The sequence below is a fragment of the Thunnus thynnus genome, chromosome 20 (assembly GCF_963924715.1).
Source record: "Thunnus thynnus chromosome 20, fThuThy2.1, whole genome shotgun sequence".
Lineage (NCBI taxonomy): Eukaryota > Metazoa > Chordata > Actinopteri > Scombriformes > Scombridae > Thunnus > Thunnus thynnus.
The window spans coordinates 19456482-19480103 of record NC_089536.1 but is presented as its reverse complement, the minus strand read 5'-3'; the positions used below and the strand labels follow the sequence as shown (position 1 = coordinate 19480103).

At 39.7% G+C, this 23622-nt stretch overlaps 2 protein-coding genes across 3 annotated transcripts in view; one reads left to right on the top strand and one right to left on the bottom strand.

Annotated features, from left to right (window-relative positions):
• Positions 1–4701, top strand: part of mrtfba (myocardin related transcription factor Ba) — a 29100-nt gene extending 24399 nt beyond the window's left edge. For both annotated transcript variants that reach the window (XM_067575582.1, XM_067575581.1), the window contains exon 17: positions 221–4701. In XM_067575582.1, coding sequence (XP_067431683.1) covers positions 221–735 — 515 coding nt within the window. In that variant the 3' untranslated portion in view covers positions 736–4701. The remainder of the gene's footprint in view (positions 1–220) is intronic.
• On the bottom strand, positions 4688–9694 carry LOC137171574 (uncharacterized). The gene is made up of 5 exons (XM_067575583.1): positions 8435–9694; positions 6407–6532; positions 6084–6239; positions 5852–5978; positions 4688–5586 (listed from the first exon to the last, which is right to left on the bottom strand). Exons 1-5 carry the CDS (start codon positions 8724–8726, stop codon positions 5478–5480), a joined length of 810 nt encoding a protein of 269 aa, XP_067431684.1. The 5' UTR covers positions 8727–9694; the 3' UTR covers positions 4688–5477.
• Between the last annotated feature and the right edge of the window lie 13928 nt (positions 9695–23622).

Here is a 23622-nt window from a genome sequence, read left to right as displayed (position 1 = left end):
GCTTTCTGTTTAGTGTGAGCAGATTTACAAAACTTAAGTCTTTGGAAAATACTGAAGAAACTGCTGTAACGCTTCTCAAAATAGACCTATATTTTGTATGTAAGGTGGTTTAGTATCAATTTCTGAGTTTTAGAGCCATAACTGACAGTACCAGTCTTCAGAAGAGCCCTCATTGTTTGAGTCTTAATGGTAATCTCCTGTCCCTTTTACCCTACTCCAGAAATCACTCCATTTATCCATCAGGACCCTCCAATGTCTCTCACTAAAGCCCTCCCAGTCACAGCCAACATCACTACCCTGCCGGTCAGCACTGCCCTCTCCAGAAACCCTCCACAGATCCAGATCGCCCCTCCGCCTACACTGAGCCCCGTTGTGGACCCCAGCCTGCCCAGTCTCTCCTCCCTGGCCACAGACAACCAGCTGGAGGCCTTTCTGGAGGGGACGCTGGCCAACACACCGTCAGCATCAGACCCGCGCACCCAGGGTCTGATGGAGGAGCTGCAGGCGCAGCTTATGGACCAGCAGCCGTACTCACCCATGGACACATCAGACCTGTCCTTCTGCGATTCCTCCTCTCCCCCCTCCTCGCTCAACATGGGCCTGTCTGACCCGGCCCTGGACAATATGGAGTGGCTGGATCTCACCATGCCCCCGGGTCCCGGCGGGGCTCTCACACCACTCGGGATCCCAACGGACTTCCTGGATTCACACGACCTTCAGCTGCACTGGGACTGACGGATGGAAGGGTAAGAAAGATGGGGGAAGGTTGGCAGAGCAGCCGAGCCAAGAGTGAAAGATGGATGGATGAAGAGAAGCAGAAAGGGAAAAAAAATGGCATTTCTGTGCCATATCACTCTGAACAACACATCCATACCATCTGTAATATTCCCACTATACTACAGTAAGAGACACTGTAAAGACAGTGCACTGATACAAGGTGAACTACAAGCAGGAGTTTGCACAGCGTTAAAAGAATAAAATCATGACAAAGGTGACTGAGATCACCTGTAGTATTTGTGATAAAGGGATTTTAAACAGTTTAGACAGTTCAGTGTCTGAAGTCATGAATTTTAAAGATTTAGAGACGAGGAGACAGAGCCAAATGAATACTGGTGTCACGGACTGTTTGTACATACTGTTTAAACCACGCTAATACAACTCAAGTTTCTCTAGGACTAGAGAGGCTGAATAGTATTGATAGCTGACATTGCCTGATTATTTCTGCCAGAAGTTTGGCTGGGTTGTTATCAGTGAATACTGCGTAAGCACAGTAACTAAATATGTAAAAGGTTTCTGAATACTTCAGGGTGTGACAACCTTTGTTCCACTGATCATCACAGCACATTAACTGTGTAAATGTAAAGTTCAGACAACAGATTAAGCATCTGAATTAAAAAAAAAAAAATTAAAAAAGTAGATTAGATTTCAGAGAAGATGCGGCTTCAGATCAGCTTTAAACTGTTCCTGGGACATATCTGTGCAGCCTCAGCTGCCGACCACTTAACATGGAAAAGCTTAAAGTGCTTTGAGAAATTGCTTCAGGCTGTCTGAGGTGCCGGACAGTCAAATCTGTCAGTTCCCTTTACCATCTGAAGCCAGATGTGCTCAGTCAGTCACTGACTTTTAAAGGGATTTCTCACTAAGGGAAGGTCAAGCTTCTTTTTCACACTGGTCCAGTCTACCACATACTGTAGATGGCATGTTTGCTGACTAATCTGATGCATTCTATCAGATGTGACTGTTTTACTCTGACTTATCACGACCCCTGCGGTCTAGCTGATGAACCAATGACTCTAAAGAACAAAGACTGGACTCAAGTCGGACGACGAGCGGAGGACGCTCGTCCAGCTACGCGAGAGCTATGCACTAGAGAGGTGGAAAGATCCGACGATGCGCCACATTCACCTCAAAACAAGGAAATGTGAACTTTGCATATCCGAGGAAGTGATCAATATGATTGTGGCCAATTGCTCTAGAAATACTGCAGTTGTTGTCCAAGTCTCTTATTCTGAATGTATTTTGCAAAGATCGAAAAAATAGGACTTTACTTACAACGTTGGCAGCTTTTTTTCTTCTGATAGTAAACTGACATACAACAGTGGAAAGGGAACAAATAGCAGTTTATGAGACATGCACATACACATCCATACTGTAGATATGGACTGCGTGTGTGCTGCAAATTATATCGAGGAATAAAGATGTCTGTGGAGAAGGTGAGCTTTATATCTAACTGTCCAACAGTATCCCTGCACTTTGTCTGTGTGTGTGTCAGGGTGGGAAATTACTGCAGCACTAACTAATGAATGAATGCTAGTTAAAGTAGCTGATTCGTTAGTCTACTCATCTAGCCCTTTTATCAAGTGACCGACCATCATTTAGAGGAATCACAATATTCTAAAGTAATACCTGGCTGGTGAAATAGTCTAACTGTGGCCTGTGGCAGAGTTAGTTTCCCTGACTGTGTGGGTGTGTATGAGACAATGGGAGCAAGCAAGCATGTCCGTTTTGTGTGTGTGTGTGTGTGTGTGTGTACGTGTGGATTTGTCTTCCTGTCTTTTGCATGTACATGTGTGTGTCTCCGTGTGCATGATTGTATTCCATGTTATATCTCGAGCTGTTTTGAGGTCTTTTCTCTCATCCGTCGATCTCAAGATGTCTGAAGAAATTTGTTAATATCTATGAAATGAAATCATTTGCTATCCAGTGGACGTATTCCAAACTTTACTCTTCAAAAAGGCTTCTGATGACTGTTTTACTGTTTTATCTGTGTTGTTCAATTGGTGTTCTACAGTCAAAAACGCACAGACACCCTTTTGAGGTGTGATTCGCATTGAAGAGGGCTCAGCTCCTTTTAAAGCTGTCATAAATTTTGTAGATGTTTATTTTTACTAGTCTGCAACATCTCCCACTAGCTGTTTCTTCTTAAGCCTAAAATGGAGTTACTGAGTTTGTATCTCAGTATTCTCAAATTCTCAAATCTTCTGTTAAGATCCTGTAAGGGACTGATACAGTATTACTGTATGGCACTTTGAAACAAAATAGCTTCTTTAATTGTCCTTTTTTTTTTTTTTAATTCAGTCATGTTCAGTGAAATCTTTTAACCACTTGTTCTGTTAAGGACGTCCATGGGCACTAGAGGGCGCTGCCTCTCTTCTGTTGTGGCACATTTTCAACGGCAACTGTTGGTACTTCAGGGTCATTTCTAACAAACGAAAAAGATAAATGAGGCTGTTATCGTGCATTTTCAAGAAATGTATTTTCTGCCTGTATAAATGCTGATTTGCTGTTCCCATCAGCAATAATGTGGTGACCTGAGCAAAATGATCGAGAGCCCTTTTATGTCAGTACTGTCTATCAGAGAAGTGTGATGCTCTTACTGCTGCAGTTATACATTTATCATTGGATGTATAAACCTAAAAATTCAATATGTTTGACCACCTGAAAGAGTTGCGCCAAATACTGCACAGACTTTTTTTTTTTTCCCGCGTTGCTGCACCAAGGAGCACAAACAAACTTGTGTTAAATCACATGTTTAAGGTTGTCTCTGATTGGTGCATCTTTGGTTCTTACTTTCATCAGGGTGCTTGGACCCGGGCATACCTGCTTGCAGGTCTACTTCTATTCCTTTTCTTTTCCATATTGCGAGTGTTAAATCCTGTGTGTAGGATGAACAGTCACTAGTTGATTCATGTGTATCCTAGAAGATTTGACATGTTAATAGTGGGGTTTTTTTGTCTTCAGTCTGTCAGCTTTAAGGCTGTTAAATTTGATATTTTGTTGCCAAAATGGCAGTGGAACATATTATCACTTTTTTTTTGTTTTGTTTTTTTGTTATTTTCTTACATTTTTGTATTTATCACTTGTTTTGAAGGTGAAAGTAAAGATAAAAACATTTAATCATGTTGTTATGCTTATGTACAAATCTGTAAAAGAAGGTTTCATGTGTATATCTTTGGTTTGCAGTTTTCTTGTTTTTTCATTTTATTTTTCATATCAGACATACACAAACCTCTTGGCTGCAGTAAATCTACGCATGTATGTGGTTTACTTTCACATGACGCCACTTACCATTGGTCAGACCGGGACAGCTAATAGCAATAATGGCTGCTTTCCCTTGATATACTGTACTGTATGTCATATCCTGCCTTGATTTTATTAAGAGCCTTTACTACAGAGTAATACAATTGTTTATAAGTTTAAAAGCACTTCATATCTGAGGGGTTTTTTCACATGTTAGAGGTTTGTGGAAGCACCATCAATCTGAAGAACCCCTAAAAGGTTCCTTTTTAATATTCTTGTCAGCTGACAGATGTTGGCTCCGGCTTCCTCATGTCGACTTCAGTCCTTCTGCTTCTGCTTATCGTCATGTGAACATTGTACATTTTTCAGTGGAGAAGCTTCATTTCAGAACGGAGGACATTAGTGTAAGCACAGGTGAAGCACCGAGCTTCTCCACCCCCATCAGTTGATTTACATCTTTCAATATGACTGAGCCTCCTCTCCATCTCCACCACCCACGCCATGCCTCTTGTCCTTTGTATGCCATATGTTTTGCACATTGTGTACATATTTATATAGATGTAATGCATATTTTTATACATGTTTAACATCCATGGGCTCTCTATTTTGTAAATACTCAAAAAGATGTATATAAGTACTGTATGCCTTTATGTGTCAATAAAATTTGGTGTACTGTGAACACTTCAGGAGATGTTGATTTCAAAAGTAATACATCACATATACACAGTAAAAGCAGTGACAATGTTGCCTCAAATAACTGGTGAGAGCACAGAAGAATCGAGCAAGCAGCTGCATTTGAATAGTGTTGTGGTTGACGCTGTGTGAAAACAGTCCTTTGTTAGACTTGCCAGGTTATATGCCTGCGTTTGCATATGGTCAGCAATGCATTTCCATTTTACTTTAAGATAACGGATACCTCCAAATATATTTTCCTAATACCCAAGAAAAATGGTCACAAAGGTCATCACATTGTTGACAAACATATCTTGATGCTGTAACCTAATTTGAGCAACAATATGGATTTGATTCTAATAAGTTATAATTATCTGACACATACAGGTATTCAGGTAGGCAAACTGAGGCTGAGCCGTAGGACAATGAGGTACAGTATGATTTCCCACAGCTGAATTTCACAGTGAGTTTTGACAACGACATTTCCACAGATGTTTGACTAAAATTGTCCATATGTGAGTCCAGGCAGTTTTCCAAGATCCGGTGTACAGTCAGGACCGGTACAAGCAAAACAACTTCTTGTCCAGATGAAAAGCAAAATGTGAAAAATGAAGTTAGAGACCACATCACTGACGGCTACAACCCAACAACATTGATTGTAGTGCTGGGGAGAAAATAACGACAACAGATGCCGAGACCCGAACAGTGCCATGACCACCGAAAATGGTCACTTGAGGACAAAGGCCATGGATCACAGTGTCCAAATGACACAAGTAACATCCATGTCAGAATGGCTGGTATGTGTGTATGTGTGCCTGGCAATGGGGACATTGGTGTTCGACATCCTTCATACGGTCAATGAAGAAAGGGATTAAACAGCAACCTGCGAAACACCTGTTAAGAAGAAGAAGCAGAGATGTGACAGGTGATTTGAAAGGGGAAAAGTCAATCTCTGCAACAACAAAAGTGTCATTTAGCTCTGTAAAAGGCCCAGTTTCTCCTTGTTGCTGACTGTAAATCACTGAATAATAGGGTGGAAAAACCCATTTATTTACCACTTATGTAGGCATAAATGAAGGCTTAATACCATCATTTAAGACTCTAATTTAAGACTTTAAAGTCTGGCAAGGTAAATATACAACCAACCAAGAAGACGTACCCCATAATGGAGCACAAGCAGCAAAGCATCCACACCGTCTCGCCCACTTTCCTGCAGGTTTCCGTGGACACGACCTCATCACAGCATGGACACCTGGTGATGGCTGACATCTGACCGAGACCATCCACTTGTGAGACAGACGACACTGTTACTGACCTAATAGACATTCAGATGTTTTCAAATTGATGGCTGTTATGTGTGTGTACCGTGTGTGTGAGTTGTTATAACCCACCTGGCATAATCGGACCTGATGGTCTCTCTTCTGCAGGCTTAGGTTTTAGTCTCGACTCCAATGTAATGTCCTCCTGTTTTAGCAGGGGCGGTGGCAGCATGTAGATGCCCCCCTGGGGTATCTCAGTTTTATAAAAAGTGAGACTTTCCAGTTGATCTGTATCAGATATGTTGCATTAAAGAGCATGTAATCATTACTCAAACTTTGTCTAAAAAGGCTAAAATACAAAAGATGCTGTAACTAACATTATTTGGCACTTCTACAGTACACTGGTCAATAGAATGTGATCATTTTAAACTCTCTTTCCTTGAGAGGAAACATGCCTTCATTTCCTTCGAGGCTGGTGCCCTTTCCCTTTTTCTGTAACATCTCCTTTTTCACCATCAGCTCCTCCAGCTCTTTCTGGATAGCCTCAAGCTCACACAGTTTGTCGCTGTCCTCGCATGTCACTGAAGACATCACACAAGGAGAAGGGGTTTACAAAGCTGAAACAGATCAAAAGCAAGCTCGCCATCTTTGTTCTTTTACTGCAGTGGTTCTAAACCTGGAGGTCACAAGAAAGCCTAGATCAGAGGTCAGGATTTTTTTTAGCCACGCTATCGACATGGTCATCAGTTTGTCATTAGTGATTTTGTGTGAAGTGTCTTGACAACTATTGGATGGATTGCCATGAAATTTGGTGCACACATTCATGTCCTCCTCAGGCTTGTAATCATCTGGTGATCATCTGACTTTTCATCAGGTCAAAACCTGATTTTGTGTTGGGTTTATGACCAAATACTGGCCAAGCCTCAGCTTTACTTTGTGTGTAATGCTGGTTAGCAAATGTTAGCATGCTAACACACTTAATTGGGATGGTGACCATGGTAAACATTATCTGCAAAACAGCAGCATGTTAGCATCGTCACTGGGAGGCATGTTAGCATGCTGGTGTTAGCATTTAGCTCAAAGGCTAAAGGGCTGCTAGCATGGCTGTAGACTCTTAGTTTTGTTTTATTAATTCATTCTTAATTTATCTTTATTTTGCAGTCAAACAAAAAGCAAAACAGACAACAGAAGAGAAACAGATGTAAAAGGACTAAAAAACATACACTGGTAAAAAGAAAAAAATATATACAATCAAAATAAAGGGAAATAAAAGACACACAAAAGGCACAATACAGAGCCATACAGCTCCAATCAGCTGATAATGATCAATGATAGAGAGAGGGGATTCCAATCTTTGCTTTTTTTCTATATTTTCTATAAAAAATATTGTTACGTTTTACCTCTTCATTACTCGTCATCAGAATTATTCCAGTAAAAAAATTGAGATTGAGCAACCTGGGACGAGGGGTTGCAATGAAATTAATTTTAAAAGATAGGTTCACAATTTTTAATGTCTGTCCTAAAACAATAATCAGGCATCCAAATGAACAATGACACACTTTAATCATCCCTCCTGTCCATACTGATCGTTAAGAGATCCCTTCATAATGTACTTTTAGTGTAAGTGATGGGGGACAAAATCCACAGTCCTCCTTCTGCACAAAAATTCATTTAAAAGTTTATTTGAAACCAATATGAGGCTTCAGTCCAAATTAGTCAAATCAAGTCAATATCTCTGAATCCTCGTTGGATTCAGCCTGCGAATTAGGTTCAGTCCCATCCTTCTGCTCCTGTTCTGAGTTTTTTAGTGCCAGATTCCCTCTTTTTGTTACAGTCCTCCCACTGCAGTTGAACAGGAAAACACTGTCACAAAGGGGGAAATGTTACCAAAAAAGACTAACTGTGGAAAATTTGACTTTATTTGACTAACTCCGACAGCTGACGCCTCACATTATCTTGAAAGATTATAGCAAGCAAAACCTGTTTTAGTGTTCATTTGGACACATGACTATTGTTTTAAGACAGACTTAAAAAATTGTGAACCTATCTTTTAGGCGGTCTCAAGCCAAAAAAGTTTGGAGACTGAATTATGGGCTCATTTGACTGGACTGAGGAATAGCTTTTTATAATCAAATGAGCTTTTAGGGAAAGAGTAGTTGATATATGGTCACTAAAAGTGTGTCAAGATTTATTTAGAAAGGAAATTCTGGCTTTGAAGAGATTTTACCTCCCAGTAAATTAAGTATTTATATACAAAAACCCTCAACGAGGTCTTGCTATGGAGTCAAATGAGGACGAATAAAATTTTGAGCCTGTAAAGTCATGTTCGCAAATAATTCCAAAGTCTGTAATTGTAAATCAACCTTTGTAAACCTGTGAAATGACATACATTGGAATTATTTACAAGCTCAAAACTTGATTGACCCTTATTTGATCCCATACTTTACAGATGATCGTTCTGTTAAATTATCACTGTCACTTACTTTCCTCTGTAGTGCTGTCACTGTTGTTCTCCGCCTTCTTCATGAGGTGTTGAGTCTTCTGCAGAAGGAAGCGCCTGTTTAAAAGCTGTGCTATGCGGAACTCGATGAGGGCCAGAGGTGAGGCTTTGCACCTTGGCTCTGGTGTCTCCTCGTTGGATTCAGCCTGCGAATTAGGTTCAGTCCCATCCTTCTGCTCCTGTTCTGGCTCTGAACTGACAGTTGTGTCACTATCTGTGGTCTGTGACTGACTTATAGACCCAAGGAGCAGCGAGTCCTGGTCTTGATTCTCCATTACTGAATCAAGAAGTTTAAATGCTGGATCCTCAAATCTGGCGATGTAAACCGTGAACCTAAACCAGCTTAGAACAGCTCACAACCAGAAGTTAACCACATCTGAATCCAGCCTGGCATTCATCAGGGGCAATTCGAAGCTTCTTTTTTGATGTTTTCATACAAATAAAGCTATGTGTGAGAAACACAAAATCACTATCGAAAGAATTTCAACGATTCTTTAGAAAAATCGGTATTAATTTTTTCTGAAAAATAAAACAAAGTGAAGTTGAGTCAAAGACTCTTCCGAGTGATATGTTTTCATCATATGGCTCCTCTGGGCAGCACTGGCATTGAATATGGTTGATAGTTCCTCTAATATGATGTAAACAGCATGCACAAACAAATGAGTGCCCATAAGACTATAAAATATGCAAATGTTGCCAGCCTGAAACACATCTGGGACAATGGACAGTAGCTGGAATTTAAGGAAGTTGCCAGGAAAACAACTCAGCAAAGCCATGATTTGCCTCTTATTCTGGTTTCATGGGAAAGAATAGTAGATGACTTCTTAATTCTGGCTAAGCAGGGTTATTATTCCATCCTAATATTATTAATACATTCCTCTCCTCTTATACAGTATTTTCAGCACAGTTGGTCACAGTCTGTCATTTAACAGGCTTGTTGTTTCCTATTATAACTAATTATTTTAATTGTATTCATTAAAACTTTGGACTGTAGTTTAATAATTGTAAACCAGAATTTCCTGCAAGGATTCACTTCCACTCGAAAGTTTGCTTATAGGAGATAGTTCATGCTTTTCTCTACATTCCCAAAGGTTCAAATTTAAAGGCCCTGAAAATGTTTTTCTTAATTAGCTTCTTATTATAAGCAACAGTAACATATGACATTTCGTCCCTCGTGATTTTACCATTCCATTATGATTTTTTTTCCCTTAAAATATCACACACTTTTTCCCTCCAAAAACTGGCTGACTTTTTCTCTAATTATTATGTTTCTTTCTGAAAATCTCAAGTGTTTTTTATGACTGTACTATAAAAAAAAAACAAAAAACAGTACTCCCCTTGTCCTACATGAATGCACATTTAGTTATTTCAAATGAGGGATTTCTATAATATTTGTGGTTTGATTTGTGCTCTTGTCACTGCTCACCAGAAAAGGTGGAGTCACATATTCCCATGCACCAATCAGGGTTTAGCAATATTTTAATAACTGTGATGGCAATCATGAAGCTGTCTGCCTATGATGCCTCAACACCACACAGTCCCGATGAAGCAGATTAGCTGAGTTTCTGAGCATCGCATTATAACAAACAATGTTTTCTCCTAAACATTTTTTAATTTATGTATTCATAATATTCAGTACTGTAGAAAATCCTTAAAGCACCATTAATAAATTTGTTGGTGACTTAGAGGCAGTAGCGGAAGTATATTATAATTTTGTGTTTATATGGCAAACGCATTGAGCAGACAGAGTGGAGTCTTGTTTCTCTCCACCTGAAAAAAGTCCAATATTCACTCTTCTTTTAGTCCTGTTTGGCCTCCACAAACTCCTTAGTGGAAATATCTGTCTCTTAAGCTGCTAAATCCTCTACTAGCAAGCCACTAATTTCTGTCTGTCTGCTGCTTTGTGATGGCCAGGTAGTGTACAGTGGGTTTATCAGAACCAAAACAATGATCTGAAAGATGCTAATATGCCCTGTAGAGCTGAGATGAACTGCAGTCGGGGCGATAATTCTTTGTGGCTACAGTCCTACAAATTAAATAACAACATACATTGTTTAGAACATTACACAGAAGCATTTTCTGATCTCATCTGAAGTTTTTGGAGGCTTAAAATATGTTGTGAAGTATAAAGAGCAGGTTCAATGAGTATCTTATTATATACAAACAAGTAATTTTAATAATTTGAAATTTTCGCATACTTATTTTAGAAGTTCATCAGAGCACAACACATTTCTATTTCTTGGATCAAATGAAATCGCAGTATACACATGAATATTTCTAAGCATGTACATACAAATTGTGATATTAAAGTTGAGTTTAAAGGTCATGCCCTGGATAGACGTTGTTTTATGTTGTTAAACACTTTAGTCTCGGTCGATTATTGGTCTAAAAATAACTTAAAACCTTGTGGTGTTTGGTAGCACACAGCGTACTCGTTTATTCAACTGTGAAATGTGGCAGTTGGCCCCATATGACAGTAGCCAGCCACCGTAGCATCAATAAAGCCTGGAGCCAGTTTACAACATCAGCAGAGCAGATGATGACTGACCTATATTCCAGACACAAAGTCACTCTATACATATACAACACTGTGTTGCTCTTGTGAAAATAACAGTCAACAGACTGTAATTACATGTACACACAGATAAGGAGCATATTTCATAAGCTTTATCTTCTGACCTTGTTTTAATTTCCCATATCTTTTTATACTGTGTTACAGTTTGATAAGGTGTCATCGTCAACCTGTTTCTGAGGTGGCCGCGCGGAGCCTAACAATGAGGTGTTTTTATGATACTGTGGAGGTTATTGGGACACTGAGCAAACACGGAAGTAACGCACTAAAGCAAACAAGAAATCAGCATTCAGTATTTTTACATTTTTTATTGTTTTAAGTACTGAGGAAGAGAATAACCCCTCAAAATGATTTGGTGTGTTGTTCTAGCAGCTGGCCACTAGATGTCAGGATGATACACTAAAGGAGCAGGTCAGGCCTACAGAGGATTATGTCATTAGTTTAGTTTTAGTTTAGTTTATGTTGTTTGTTTATATGGCTTACATCACCAGTCCTGCAATGGCAGACCTCCATCCATCCACTCTTCATTCCTCCTTCAGTGCATGTACTTGCCTGAAATATTAATGCAAGCCTCATATTTGTCTTTCTCTCTCTCTCCCTCCAGTTTTAACTCACTCACTTTTCCACTTCACCCTCACACACATATGCACAGACTCAATTTCTCAGCTGCTTGTTTGACAGTGTGTGTGTGAGACCAGATCAAATAACAGAGTAGTGTGTATGTGTGTGTGTACGTGTGTGTGTGTGTGTGTGTGTGTATGTGTGTGTGTGTGTGTGTGTGTGTACCACCTGTCGGGGTATTAGTCACCCAGGGAAAGCTACACACACAGTCACTGATGCTTAATGAGCTTCATTATTCAGCAACAAAAAGTTCTCATGTATCTTGTGTTCATTTAAAACAATAGGACCAGTGTTATGTCTTTGACCTGAAACAATTCAATATAAGTGACAGAAGTACTCACTACAGGGCCGGGCCGAGAAAATGTGGGGTTTATTCTCCCCCAAATAATTTGCTTTCAACACTGACTTACTTACTTACACTCACCTTTTTGAATATATGAGCCATAATTATTCTTTTGCTAGTATTTTTTCTCTTTACCCAAAATATGTGTTTGAAACTCACTTACACTTACGGTTAATGGTTATCGTTTTTCTCTGTTGTGTGAAATTTCAAATACAAATATAAAAACACACTATTTAAAAAGAAAAACATAATCAACAGCAATACATTCACTGACAGAAAGAAGGAAATTAACATTTGGTGAGATTTAATATGTGTTTTATATGATTTCCTTCTTATGGAGAGGGCAAATATATTAAAACTATATTACTTAAAGCTGCTCCATTACCAATACAATATTTTTGTACTGACTATATGCAAGGTTAAAGGGTTAGCTCATACTGACAAACCCACAGAGAATTATAGTTCAACTCTTCAGGTCCTGTCAGCTCTGCGGAGTATTTTAGCATCTTTCAGCTCATTGTTTCACTTTACAGCACACAACTTTATTGTTTTGATTTAGTCTAACGGCCCTCACCATCATTTTTTACAGCAAAAAAGTTCTGATAAATCCACTGTACACTACCTATCCAGTATCAAATGGCAGACAGACAAAGTTAGCGGCTAGCTGGTGAACATAGTGGAGCAGTTAGCTGCTAAAGAAGAGTCAGATATTTCCTTCAGGAGTTGCAGAGCTAAAAAGAGAGTGAATATTGTCATTTATCAGGTGGACACAAACACAATTCCAAATGGATGCTAATGTTGCTCTGTGTCTGCTAAATGTGTAAATAGATAAATGTTCAAGAAATGCTAAAGTTTGAGAGCAAAAAAGAGCCTCACATTAGTGACAACCAGCAACTCTGTTTAGCTAATAAAAAACATTTCACATAAGTATTGTGTTTATTGAAGTGATAATGTGTTAAAATCTGTTCAGATCCACCAACCATTTTAATGGACATAATTTTTCTAGGGTGTCTAGATCTATGATTAATGTCATCTGACCCCACCCAAATGCACAAACTTATTTGATTGGATGTGTATAAGCCAATCACAGTGTTCCACATCATCTAAAGTGGACTGCAGTACAGCCTCACCCCCCTTTTCAACAAGCATGGTCGACCATAAACTAAGGGGGAGGCCTAAGGCACATTTTTATCTATTCATCATATTGTTCAAGTACATGATTTGTGTTGAAACCGTTTAAAGTAAACATGAGATCTTATATTACTTACACATGTCAAAATATCATATAAAAGATTTATAGCTTTTACTCAGGATTTTTTCAGAAATTGAGGATATTCTGAGTAGTGATGACAAGGCTGAAGAAACACTAGACGGTAGCATGGTTGGTGAGTACAGAAAGCTTGTGGGGACATGATAGGATCATCATACACACACATACCTTAGTCATATTAATACTCACATTCCTCGAGATACCGGCCAAGGAGGTGGAGTTGCAGCCATTTAAACTGAAGCCTATTAATCAACTCTAGACCTAAACTTAATACCAACTCTTTCAAAAGCCTTCTTCTTAGTCTTTCACACCCAACCTGTAAAGATTCATAGCCAATTCTATTTGTTATAGTGCACCACCCTCCTGGCTCCTACTCTGAATTTTTATCTGAATTCTCAAACTTAGTCAGATAAAGTAATTATAGTAGATGACTTTACTATTCATGTGGATGTCAATAATGATAGCCTTAATTGTAGACTTAAAACTTTCCTTTTTGATAAAGCTTATAGTTAGGGCCAGCCCAAGCCTGCCCTGGAGCGGCCCCTAGTTATGCTGCTATAGGCCTAGACTGCTGGGGGACTTCCCATGATGCACTGAGCTCCTCTCTCCTCCTTTCCCTCTCCATCTGTATGAATTCATGCCCCATTAACGCATGTTACTGACTCGGCATCTTCCCTGGAGTTTTGTGCTTTCTCGTCTTGCAGGTGACCTTCGGTTGCAGACCAGCCGGTGCCTGTGGCTGTGGACCACCTGCTGTCCCCTTGGTCCAGCTTGACACCCACTGCTACCATTATTATTATTATAAGTCATATTTCTATTATTATTATTGTTGTTGTTATTGTTGTTGTTTCTGTGCTTCTCTGTGTCTCTCACCTCTTTCTCCCCCTCCCTCTTTGTCTCTCAACTCAACCAGTCAAAGCAGATGTCCGCCCACCTAGAGCCCAGTTCTGTTTGAGGTTTTTCCCCATTAAAGGGGAGTTTTTCCTTGCTGCTGTTGCTAAGTGCTTGCTCATGGGGGAATGTTGGGTCTCTTTAAATTAAAGAGTCTAGACCTGCTCTATGTGAAAAGTGCCCTGATATAACTTCCGTTGTGATTTGGCACTATATAAATAAAATTGGCTTGACTCGACTCTCACTCACACATGCGCACACACACATACGTGTGTGCACACACACACATGCATGCACACACACAGGCACACATAATAAATACATACCTACTCAATACATTTTATTTAAGTATGTACTAGGGATACTATGTGGAGTAAATCACATTAATGTATTATATACTTATGGATACAGTATACATAGCAAGTAGTTGTATTGCTCATATAGTATAGACAGAAAAACTCATTCAAATTTATTCTGCTGGTTATTACAGGGATCAGATTGAGAATGAAGTAGAGATTCAGGTGTAGGAAGTGGAAGCTGAGGAGGAAGGAGACATGGAAACAGAGACAGAGGAGAGAGAAGCAGCAAGGAATTCAACAGAGGTTGAGGAAAATACAGAGATATGCCAACATCCCCAAACATGACATTGTTTTGACCTTCAACTACCTAGGCGTTCCAGTATCAACTGGGAAACCTCTGATCCTAAACCTCAAGATAAATTTACACCATACTGTAACTTCAGCAGACATGTGCCCAAAGGCATATTTGAGCAAATGGTATTCATAGCAAACCTGTAGACTGGGCAAAATGGTGTCTCTGGGTATAAACATGCCACAGTGTCCTGGATCGGAGTGCTGTTTGGCCGGCATTTGGCAATGAGAGTGCTGAATTTCCACCAAGTGTCACTCTACTGGACTCCCAGCATCGATATTGGACTTTTCAAGAACACACTGTCCAGAAAGAAATCCTTCTAACTTCATTCCAGCCTACACATTACCAACAACAATGACAGACCTGAGGGATTATGATGTCCTCTACAAAGTCAGACCACTCTATGATGTAATCAGAAAGCACTGCCATGAGCTGTTATTGGAGGGAGATTTGTGTATAGATGAGCAAATGTTGCTGTTCAGAGGAACACTGGACGTCAAGCAATACGTGAAAGGAAAACCAGACCCATAGGAAATCAAGCCATATTTCCTATGTGGGAAGAGCAGCCTTGCCTACAATTTCCTCATCTATCATGGAAACACATCGGAGTTTACCCCTGAGAATAAAAGGCACCTAAGGCATGGAGTCACAGTTGTGGACCACCTGTGCCAAAGGGTGCCAACATCCAACCACAAGCTGTACTTCAACAATTACTTCACCACCTGCAATCTGCTTGAGATATTGACAGACAAGAAGATTCTTGCTGCTGGGACAATAGAGTCAACCGTTTTGCTGACCCCCCACTCGAAACAGAAAAACAAATAAAAAGAACAAAAGAAAGAGAGGGGAAACAGTGATTAAGTCACAAGTGGTAAGTGGTATGACAACCACCCCTGTCACTGGGGACAAGAAAAAAAAAAAAAACATTGACATCAATTGCCCAGAGGTTGTGAGGAGATACAATCAGGCCCTGGGTGGAGTCGACAAGCTGGATCAACTAATAAGCCTTTACAGAATGGAAATAAAATCAAGCACTACACATGATTACCAACGCATTCGATCTGGCAGTTGTGAATAGGTGGCTAGAGTACAAAAGAAACAAAGCAAACCAAGACAGACCAGCTCAGTACACATTGGACCTCCTGCATTTGTGCATGAGCATTGCAGAGGTGCTGACACACAAAGGTAAGCCAAGGGACATTAGAAAGAGAGGAAGGCCTTCCTTAAGCAGTCCAACTCCTTCAGCTGGGCCTGCCTCAAAACAGATGCAAGACGCATCACCCTCTGGAAGTTCAGACAGACCTAATCAACCACGTGCCAAACTTCGACACAAAGAGAGAAGCAACCAGATGCAAACTGAAAGGATGCACAGGCAACACCCATGTGTACTGTGACAAATGCAAGTTGCACTTTTACACAGAGGAACTGTTTCAAGAATGTGCAGATTGTAAACGCATGACTGCTGACTTTTCTACTGTTGTGTTAGTGTGAATCAGTATAATGATAACATTGTTACAGTTATAGCAACATTTGTTTCTTGCTGTAATAGCTACTAGGCTACATGTTTTTGCCGTGTATTTGCCTTGTGGCTTTTCAATGTTTTATCAAGCTGTTGGAATGAATAGTTAAAGCTGTTGCTCTGACAATCACTCGACTAGATCTATGTGTTTCTGGGATGTTTGGCTTGCAGTCCATCAATGTTTTTTGATCTTTATGAATGAATTGTTTTTATTTTTTGATAGAAATTACTGTTACTTGTTACTGTTTTGATATTAAAGCATTACTCATGCCAATGAACTGAACAAACCACTCTTTTGTAAAAATGATATAAAATATATATGCAATGTGTTTTAAAACATCACTTTATTCATTAATATGAGTTAACCATTCATAAAAATTTTTAAAAACTCATGTTTTTTCTTGAAAAAGGGTCTTTTAAGACTATTTATTGTCATTTTTACTATTAGCTGGTTTCTTGCATTTAGATAAACAGATAATAAAGTAGACACATAATAAAGTATTTTAATCTATTTTTTTTTTTTTTATTGCTAATGATTTATAAGTACATTTAGTGTAAAAATTCACCACTACGATATTTTTTTGTTTTTTTGGAACATAATTGAGTTCTGAACCCACACTGAGCTACTAGTAGGTGTTAGCTTGTGAGCTAGCATCTTTTCAAGCAGCAGCAGTACAGTAATGAGCTTATAAACAGAAACTGTTTATTCAAAAGGAGACTATGATCCTAATAATGGCACAACACTGATGTTAGAAACAACAAACTGAGACATACTGAATCACTTTGCATGGTTGGACAAGCCCTCAGTAATTCCCAGCCATAATAGTGGACTATTACATAACTGATATATAAAGGTGGCCTATCAGATTACTTAATCTTCAACACCACTATAATACCTCCCTGCAGTGATATACAGGTCAGTCTGTGTTTACTGTCGCTGTACAGTAGAAGAGACGAATGATTTTAACACACTGTGCTGTCCAGTGTGTCCATTAGGCAAAGTGTGTTGCACTGGGTCACACTCAGAGGACAACTCACTGATGATGACATACAGTTGTTGCCCAGAGTGTTGCGTCATACCCAGATTAGTATTTGTGTGTGTGTGTGTGTGTGTGTGTGTGTGTGTGTGTGTGTGTGTGGGTGTGCTCACATATTTCTATACTTAAGAGGACCAAATTAGAAACGCATGCTGTCCTTCAGTGATGTCTTTTAAATCACTATTTGAAACACATTTTTATTACTTCTCTTTGTTACTGTTTTATTATATAAAATGTACTTTCTATATCTACATTTTCTTACTTAGTTATTTAATCAGTTTATTTTCTCTCACATTTACTATCCTCACAAGAACAGATTTGATCTTTGCTGCAATAGCACATTAGTTTAGGGTTAGGACTTGTGTAGGCTCAAGATTAGAATCAGGTACCGATTACAGTGATAATGTCATCATTGAGGATGCTCACGAGTGTGGTAGGACAGCGTGGGTGAGTTAGCATGTGTGTGTAAATGTTCCTGATCTCTTGTCTGAACAAAACCATTTTTACAACCACTTCCTGTGCAACAGCATGCAGCTGGACTCTAATAATGAGTAACAGGAGAAGAATTTGAATACACACGCTCACAGCAGGTTCTACTCATGATCTCAAACATGTTGGATAAACACAAGGGGCAACAATGATGTCATCAAAATGGGACAGTTTTTTTATTGTTCACTTTTTTTTCCGGCCAGTCAGGACAAACAGACGAGATCACTGCAGCACTCGGGCAGATCAGAGCCAAGGAGAAGAAGGGGGAGAATGTGTGTAGGGGACAAGAAAGAGAGGGGAGAGGAGGTGAAAAGAGGGAGGAGAGGAGGAGAGGGAGGATGTCAGGCACGCTGCCAGCATGCAGGTCTAATATGAAAAACGATGTCTGCAGCTGCAGCAACAGGCAAGACAGGATGGATGCAGTTCTGCATCAAAGACACTCCATCACATTCCCCACAGACGCCTTACTGCACAGGAGTTATGTTCACTCACATATCGCTGCTGTAAATCATCTGTTGCAACAAGAAGGTTATGTAATAGAGCTTCCCTTAAAAACTGCGTGCACCACCTCGTAGTTATGCCTTGAACGCATAACAACAAAGATAAATCACTGTGACAAATCACAAGAGTTTCCTGGTGTGTTACCACAGCATGCCTCGCCTCAGGGTGCGGGCTCATTTTTCTCAGGTGAACTGACTTGTCAACATGTCTGCAATTACTTCTGTTCACAGGTACAGTATGATCACCTGCAGACACTGTTAAACAAGACAGCATTTGAACATGTGTAGGTCACTGGGTACATTTTCTAGATGCTTTACAGCAGAAAGATATTTTGGTTTGTGGCACAAAACAGGAAGAGGGTTCAGTTCTTGGGTTGGGTGATGTGTCCATATGGACTGTGAGACAATAGAGATTTATCAGCTGTATCTATGAAGATCTGCTTTATGGCAATATTGAATTTATATAGAATTTTTTGCATTATTGTGTGTGATGATGTGGCAAACAAACACAACAGTTACTGAGTAGATTTTTCCAGAGATGCTACTATGTCATGATATGTATTTTTATACATCACATAAAAATACATGTTCTGTGATTGTGGATTTTTAAAAATATATTCACCCCCCCACCCCTAATGTCTATTTTAGTATTTGGACTTTCTTACAACCTAGTGAATGAAGGAAGGACTGAAAAGAGATGAAAAAAATGGCCCCACATGATAAAAGTGCTTTTTGTAACAGAGAACAAGGTTTATGGGAAATGTGGTCAAAACTTTAATAAACACTAGCACCAGCAATAGCACTAGCATGAGATAGAGGCTAATTATCTTGAGTTTAACCTCTTTAAAGGCGCCTTTAGTCTGTGAGACAACAATGATCATGTAAGTTTATTGCATCTCACAATGTGACATCTTGGTCACAAACATCTTTTTTGTTTAACCACCATAGTTGTGGTTTTTGTGTGTCATGGACACATGAAGGAGAACGAGTGTGTTTTCCCCCTAAACTTTATTCATAAAACTGCACTAAAGGCCCCTTTACACTGTGTTTTGTACGTAGCAAAATGTCACGCTGGCCAGTGTACTATGTGTCATTTCATGTCATATTCTGATTGGTTAGTAGACAAGGGTTGTAGCAGCAGTCACATTGTGAGAATGTGGTCTTAAATTTCTGACTAAGTCTTTGGTCACCAAACCTCCAAATAGATCGTTGGTAAACGTGGCTCACAGTACGATCTAGAACTACTGTTTTGGGTTGACGATCAAAGATTTTTACAATGTTTCTCTCACGATTGTCAGCTTTCATTTCAAACTGCCCAAAATCGCACAGTGTAAAGGGACCTTTAAATGTCACAGATACACCAATAGATCAGTCATTACAGACTCAGCATGTGGAGCCAAACTTTAATCAAAACCACACAACTTAAATTCATTCTAGTGTGGGCCTTAAAGTTTCCAAGAACACCAAATGTGTCATGCTGAACTTTGGGAAGATAAGTATTGAAGGATGACATCATCTTCGTTTTTTTTACGGGTTGTTCTAATGAAAACGCTCACTCAGCTGTTAGCAAAAAACAGTGACATGGGTTAGAATTGTCCAGGTATACTACAAGCAATGTTGCAGCACTGAATCTGAGTGTGTCAGATGTTTATAAATGCACCGGATGGAGTGGAGGGACAGACAGCTGCTGAGTGCCGGGAGCTCCGGAGGAGAGAGCTTCAGGACAAATAACATGAGTCACACCAGATTCTGGTCTGATCCAGAGTTGTTTACTGGCTTGAGGAGAGCTCAGAGTTTATTTTTTAAACTCTGAGCAGCAGCAACAGCGAGTGCTCCGTCTGTGTGTGTCTGTTAGCACGTTTAGCAGAGCAACAGCAACAGTGAGTGCTTAGTCCGTCTCTGTGGCTACTGACCAGACAGGTTAGGAGGGTTTATATCAGTTTATATGTAGCAGCGTCATCATGCAGAAACCTACGTCAAGTAAAGGGGGAAAAAGTTTTTGGCAGGGCTAAATGGCATTTTGATGCTAAAACAAACATACTTCACACAAGGCGTCTGGCGAAAGCTCTTTAAATGATGGACAAAACAAAATTTGAAGTTTGGATATTTCACTTGGTAAAACATCATATCGCTTCAGTGAAGAGCTGGAACAAGCCGATACAGAACATATAATACTGTCAGACAGTGTGGAATAAGATTGTCTTTCCAACCTATAAAGCTACTTAAAAGCTAAAGCTCAAGGGGAAAAAGGGAAAAGGTGTATACTAAGAGATTAAATAAGTGGCACCAACATGAATCCTGAAAAGATTTTTTTACTTTTCACAAATTTTATTATCCACTGTAAACTCACCATTATCATTAACATATCTCGCTCTCTTTCTCAATAATATATTCATTGTCATTCTACTGCTGCTAATTCACACATTGTACTTGATAGATTTATATATTTAACCAAAGTGCTGAAATCGTCAGTTTCATGTTTGCACATACTCAGTTTACTGTCCTCTTATTTGCATTCTATTTTTCTTTTATGCATACTGTCGGTACTTGCTTGCCTACAAATGGCCTAATTCCCCACAGGGATCATTAATGTTTCATCTAATCTAATCAAACCCCTGCTGTCACCACAGAGACGCCTCACAACCAAGACAACAGTGCAAAGCTGCAGTGTCACTGAGCAGGATTGTAACAGAAAATCATGTTTGATGTAAAACAGAGAGCGATGAGCTCACGCTGAGTCATAAAAATTAAACTGAATGCACGGAAATATGGCAATTTACCAAGCTGATGATTAACTTTGGCTAGCTCTGGTGATACAGTAATGCCTGTGCAGACAAAACAGATGTGGCGCAAAGGGTTAACAGCCACACTGTTCCTATGTGAATGTCTGTGGATGTGATGTCCTGCAGTGTAACAACCTGTTCATTCACCTGTAAACGTGTTTTATGGCCCACTTCCCCTCTGAGTCTTTTGAAAGTCTCTTTCTCCACATTCCAATCTCTGCATCTCTCTGCATAAGAGGCAAAAAGGAAGAGACGGACAGATGAGAAAGAATGAGAGAGAAAGCTCATGTGCATGGAGGAGTGTCTGTTGCACACACAAAGAAGAAGGGAGGGTGATAGTGAGAAGTCAGATGGAGGGACGTAAAAAAGAAACAGAAAGGAACACAAAATAATGTTATACGGCTAGTCTGACATGTTTAGGCAAACCACACACACACACACACACACATACACACACACACCTAACAGAGTCAGTGATTGACACACACATGGTGTCACGCACAGACAGACCATACATCATGTCACTTATATGACTTTCATCCAAACAGCACCACATGACATGGGAACAGAAACAGCATGTCTGTCTCTGTCACTTCCCCCGGTAGTCAGTGGTCTCTTTATAGTTACACACACACACACACACACACACACAACTTCCCTTTGCTGTCAGTCTTAGTGTGATGTATTGTTTTAATGCTGGTGTGTGTGTGGCAGCTAAGTCCGGTGCTAATGCGTCCAGCCAGGCAGCACTGATACAACAGTGAGAGCAGAGATAAAGCCGGCTTTGTGTCCAACTCAGGATCTCGGGCACAGAGCGGCTGAAATGGCACACAGCCATTGTCACAGGTTCACTGCGGTCATACACACACACACACACACACACACATATATACACACACACACACACACATACAGTACACCAGCACTGGCTTGGCTGAAACCACGGATATTAAAGGTGCAATTGCGACACTGTTTAACATCAGTGAATCACTGACATATTATTTTGAGACATTAGTATAATTACTGTAAACAAAAAGATCATCCATCCAGACTGACTGCCAGGCTGTAATGGCCTCTTTTACATTGTGTGTGACTGGAGTGGATTTCACAGGAAATATGCAGGATGATAAAACAAAGTAGCAAGTGTGCGCTGTTCATCCACTGAAAAATGATGCTCAAGCCATGTTTAAATCATTTTTTTGCCCATCTGAGGGCAGTTCAATAAGCTCTAAACACAACACTGATATATTATCACCTTATAAAGTTGATATGGCAAACTTGTTAGCAAGCAGTTATCTATTTACACACTGAGCAGACACAGAGCAATATGAGCATTCATTTGGAGTTGTGTTTGTAAGTCTAATATTCACTCTCTCTCTAGCTCTGTATAGCTCTCCAACTCCTAAGAGAAATACCTGGCTCTTTAACTGCTAAATGTTCCACTGTGTTCACCAGCTAGCCGCTAACTCTGTCTGTCTGAATGTGTTAGCAAACAGTTGCCCATTTACACATCCAACACACAACATTAGCAACCATGTGGAGTCATGTTTCCGTCCATGTGGTAAATGTAAGTCCAATTTTCATGCTCTTTCTAGCTCTGTTTTGACTCTTGTGTAAAGATCCGTCTCTTTAGCTCACCTCTTTAGCTCTTTAGCTCTCTTTAGCGCTTTAGCTTTAGGTCTTAAACATCCGTCTCTTTAGCTCTAGTGTGTTTACCAGAGCTTTTTGATGAACATTTCAGTAATTGTTTAATATTGAAAATGAATTGAAAATATTGATTTAAATTTTGCAGTTTTTGCAGTAGCACTGTATATGGTGGGATGTGTGAAAAACTAGTGTTAGTGAGTATATAGTACAATACAGTATAGTAAAATCTGAGCAAAGATTAAGCAATGGTTATTTTATTAGTGTTCAACAAAAACAAACCCCATGTAACTTATGTGTCTTATCCACAGAGGTGCTAAAACCTCACAGCAGCTGTAGTAGCTAACAAAATAATTATCCTTTGATCTGTGTTAAAATGACAAGGTGTTCAAATTTTATGCGAATGTACAAAAATCTCCATTTCTGTGAGGCTGGCTTTCAAGCTAAAATGATCTGCCACTGGTAAAACAGGACAGCAATACATTAATCTCACAAATGACGCCAGTGGAGCGTGAGAGAGGTCTGATGAACAAACACAAATGTCAACACTTAATATTTTAAAGGTAAATTTGCATCCAATAATGCCTCAGTGGGGAACATTTTCTATTTGTGTTGGAGAACAAACAAGAATCCAAGAACAGAAAAGGTGCAGTCTGAGATGGGCTGAGTGATTGATGAGGCATCATTATGACACAGCTGCTCATTTTGTGAGTCATTTCTATCTGCTCTGAACTTTGACTGCCTTTGACTGGACATGATGATGCATCTTGTTCTCACAATGAATCTTGGGGCTTTTTCATTTGTTCTTGTCTTCCAAGTCACAGTCCAACAACCCATCGCCTGGCAAGTAA